The sequence below is a fragment of the Salvia hispanica genome, chromosome 3 (assembly GCF_023119035.1).
Source record: "Salvia hispanica cultivar TCC Black 2014 chromosome 3, UniMelb_Shisp_WGS_1.0, whole genome shotgun sequence".
Lineage (NCBI taxonomy): Eukaryota > Viridiplantae > Streptophyta > Magnoliopsida > Lamiales > Lamiaceae > Salvia > Salvia hispanica.
Genome location: NC_062967.1, coordinates 20512852 through 20516948, shown reverse-complemented (window position 1 = coordinate 20516948; position 4097 = coordinate 20512852). Strand labels below are relative to the sequence as shown.

The following is a 4097-nucleotide window of genomic DNA, read 5'->3' as shown; positions in this document are numbered from 1 at the left end:
AACTCCCCACTAATTTAAATAAAAATATCAATTTTTTAAAAAAATTCCTAAATATCTCTAAAACTCCCCTTTTATATATTGTATAGATTTCAGGGAGCGGAATTGAGGTCTGTATTGGGTGCCTATTTTATTCATTAGAATTCAATGATTTAAAATTAAATTCAAATTAAATTCATTGAGTTTAGAGATTATAAATAGTCTCATACGTATAAGATATTTAAATTGGTAATGGTGCCGTTAAAACAGAAATGATTTTTATGCACTATCCAGTTAGGTGGTCACCACGTCTACTACAAACGAATCTATAATGATGCTTTGAACCTAATTTACTTGTTCCTTATCTTTAATTTACCATAATCAAACTCTTTAAATATACCATTGACCAATCATCACACAATAATACATTTTAGCAGAACATTCAACGATGTGAAGAGTTTCCTTACTAAAATTCACAAATTTATTAATATTATTAGTAAAAATGAATCATAACACTATCGAGATAAATTTATTATAATTAAACAAAAACCAATGTTGATCCCCAGTTAAAGATGAAATATGAAAATCTAGTATTCCTTTTTCTTTATTTAAAAAAAAAACATTTGTAATTCTTAATTAGCTTAAGTTAATTACATCTCCAAGAAGCAACACTGCTTTTCATTTCAAATTTTATTGTTTTTCTTGTTATGAATACAAACGCCCTAAAAAAAAGGGAAAAAGAAAAATCAACAATAATGGTGTTTCCTTAAAATCTCTCCTTAAATCTTGTCTAACCCAAAAGTAGTACCGGATTAAGCCGTCACTACTGAAAATTTACATCACAAATAACACTGTTTCATTGCCTAAACCCGAACCCGCCCGACTGATTCGGGTACCGCACGCTGAACGGGTCAACCGACCCGGGCGCCCCCTGATTCGCCCCGATAATTTGCTGCGGTAGTAAGCCCGAGCTAGTGTGGGTAAAATTATCAGGGGCAATCGTGTCATTTTGTCTTGCGGGAGCTGCATTTGCTTGTTGGGCTTGAATTAGTTCGGGCCAGAGCGGGCCTAGCCCAGCTAGGGTGACCCAATTGAAATTTTCGGAGCTCAATCGCTGAAGATTGAGCTTCTGATCATCATGTAGTTGAGAATTTTTCATAGAATCCATTGAGAAGTAACGGTCGTCGAGCTCGGGGAGAGAATCCAGAACGTCGTCGTATTGCGATGAGCACGATGACGACGAATCGTGGCTGTATTCCTTGCTCGGGACGCCACCAGCGTTGGCGGTGTTCCGGTACTGCCCGCTCGAATTTTTCTTGTATATCCGACACAAAACCCAATCATCGAGCTGAGAAAGAAAAAATGATTTAGACTTGGAATAAAATGAATTATCTATTAAACCAAAGTAGTTTCTGAAATTGTTGTAACCTTGGAGCTGCCGCTTTTCCTCGTGGATTCGGAGAGCCTGTATTCATGCATAATCCAATTAGTCTTGGTTCCTTTGGGAGCTTTTCCGATGTAAAAAACTAGTGCTTTTTTGATCCCGACTTTCCTTCCTTCCGTTGTGATGATTTTATCGGTGCCGGTGGCTTTCCAGTAGCCCGAACCGGCCACCCGGTTCGGGCGCGAGCCGTTGGGATATTTTCTATCTCTTGGGCTGAAGAAATACCACTCTTTCTCCCCAAACAAAGCTTTATCTGAAATCAAATATCCGACGTCGTTTAGATAAGGTCAAACAAAATTGAACACTTCGTTAGGGATATTCGCACTTGATATAACTAAACTTTTTAAAAATTTATTTTTTCGCACATACTTTGAATTTAACATGTTATACAATTTCACAAGCTTAAAAAGTGAGCCGAATTTTATGATAAGTGGTAAAAATTTAGCAACCATTTAAGCTCGTGATTTTAGGCACAAATATTCATAAATGGAATATACATACTTGGAAGATCCCAGGGATCGAACTTGTACAAATCGACATCTCCGATGATCTGAAGTGGGAAGTGGTGGCCGGCAACTTTCCGGCAGAGATACTGCACGAGAAGCTCCTCGTCGGTCGGGAAAAACCGGAATCCCGGCGGTAGACTGAGTTGCGAGCGCGGGTCGCATTCTCTGACGCCCATGATGCCGCCGATTGAGTGTTTAATTAACGAAATCGGAAATAGTAGTAAGATTTATTGATTTTTTTGATTTGGAAAAATAGTGAATTTTCTTCTTTTTTCCTCTGGAAATGAGAGGCGGCGGGGGTGTATATATAAGCGGGTAAGTACGGATGGTCTGTGTCAGGTGGGTCCCAGACGAGCACCGTTTAAAGCATGACACGTAGGGAGCGTTTGGCTTGCCGACCTTATCTTATGGAATTCGGTGGAAGCGTTTTACTAGTCCAGGTGCGTGGACTTAAATCACTAACCACGCCGTCATTCATTTTTTGTGGCAATAGTATTAATTTTCCAAATATTTATGAATATTTGTTAACAATTACAAAAATTCAAGTGTAATCACGTACTAATGGAAATGCATCAATCCGGATAAAAATGATAGGTAAATGTAAGAAATAGTACTCCTTTATCTTAGAGCATCTCGGCCAAGGCGGTCGTCGAGTCGTCGCAGCCCGTTGTTGACGACACCCCCGCCCGGAGGAAGTGGACGGAGGATGAGTACGTTGGGGTGGCCAGGGGGTGGTTGGAGGTGTGCGACGATCCGCCGGTTGCGAACAACCAGCGGGTCGTCAACATGTGGGCGAAGATTAGAGCTGCCTATAGGGGAGGCATTGCCCGCACGGGGAAGGACTTCGGCGGGGAGGAGGTCCGGAAGGGGTGGGAGCGCATCAGGGCCGCGGTCGGCCGTTTTCGGCGTTGTGCGCCAACGCCCTCTGTCGGCTCAGCTAGTGGGCAGAATGAGGAGGACGCCGGAGGATGGCCGAGAGTCGGTTCCCCTTGGCGGGGACGTACAAGGAGTTCCACTTCTGGGAGTGCTTTTTTGTTGGCGAAGGACTCCGAGAAGTTCCGTGCGGAGTGCGACTATTGGGTGGCCGAAGAAGCGAGAGACTGAACTATACCGGCGACTACAACGGCGCGGCGGCGGATCCCACGACCTCCCCCAGGATGCGAGGAGTTTCCATCCCCCCTTCATTAGGCTGGTCGCCCCCGCCCGGTTGGACGGGAAGCGAGCGCAACGGGCTGCGAGGGCGGATCCCCCCTATCGCCCCGCGAGGTCCAGTCCTCCGCCCTCCCACCCGCCCCACTCGAGTACACTCTCCATTCGCATAACCAAACGCGGGCTCAGATGTTCAAGGTCTTCCAAGATTGGAGGACCGCCACTGACCCCACGGAGAAGATGTTTCTTCACTCGATGCTCGAGAGCATGCGGGTTGATTTGGATGTCGCGAGGGCACGGCTAGGGGGTTCCGACGTGGGCTCAGATACCACGGATGGCGGCGGCGGCGGCTGCGGCGGCGAGGACGGCGGCGACGGCGATGAGGAGTAGAGAGTGGCGGGGCTCGTGTGTGGAAGGCCTTTTTTTTTAAAAAAAAATTATGTACTTTTTTTTTTTTTAAATCTTTGTACTTTTTTTTTTTTGAATGGAATGGATTAATTTTCCCGTATATGTGTCGTAAATTTAATTCCGTAATTTAATCGTAATTTTAATTCCGTAAATGTAGTATATTTTGAATTATTTTTATTGCGGCTGGCCTATGGCTGGCCTAAATCTGATGTGACAGGTAGATTTTTAGTGCTGCTGACATGGCAGGGAAAGAGAATGGCTAGCCTATTGCTGGCCTATTTAGCATTGGAGATGCTCTTATTCTACGTGGAGCATGAGCCTTTTCATTTTAGACACTAGATTTATTTTTTATTGAGACATGAGATTTTTATGCAATTTTGTTTTAAATATAAATGAGAGAAATTTAAGTATTGTCTTTGTTACATTTAAAATGTCATCTTTTCACAAAATATAGTTCTTATTGCGGGGGAACTAAAATAACATTGTGACTCTTATCATGGAACAGAGAGAGTATTACGCAACATATTATATGCACTTATTTTCATACTTTTACTACGAGATGAGCTCAATTTTAAAGAATAAATTTCATGATTAAATCTTAAAATTTTAATCTT

At 42.8% G+C, this 4097-nt stretch overlaps 1 protein-coding gene across 1 annotated transcript; it reads right to left on the bottom strand.

The window, feature by feature from the left end:
* Positions 1 to 633: 633 nt before the first annotated feature.
* Positions 634 to 2191, bottom strand: LOC125211036 (NAC domain-containing protein JA2L-like). Its single transcript, XM_048110714.1, has 3 exons — positions 1922 to 2191; positions 1405 to 1673; positions 634 to 1324 (listed from the first exon to the last, which is right to left on the bottom strand). Exons 1-3 carry the CDS (start codon positions 2100 to 2102, stop codon positions 833 to 835), a joined length of 942 nt encoding a protein of 313 aa, XP_047966671.1. The 5' UTR covers positions 2103 to 2191; the 3' UTR covers positions 634 to 832.
* Between the last annotated feature and the right edge of the window lie 1906 nt (positions 2192 to 4097).

What these genes read in the sequence shown, in the direction of transcription:
- LOC125211036 (XM_048110714.1), bottom strand. Translation starts at nt 2,102, where the DNA reads ATGGGCGTCAGAGAATGCGACCCGCGCTCGCAACTCAGTCTACCGCCG. An exon ending in CGATCCCTGGGATCTTCCAA is followed by an intron (nt 1,674 to 1,921) that starts GTATGTATATTC and finishes ATTTGATTTCAG; the next exon opens with ATAAAGCTTTGTTTGGGGAG. An exon ending in GGAAAAGCGGCAGCTCCAAG is followed by an intron (nt 1,325 to 1,404) that starts GTTACAACAATT and finishes TTTCTTTCTCAG; the next exon opens with CTCGATGATTGGGTTTTGTG.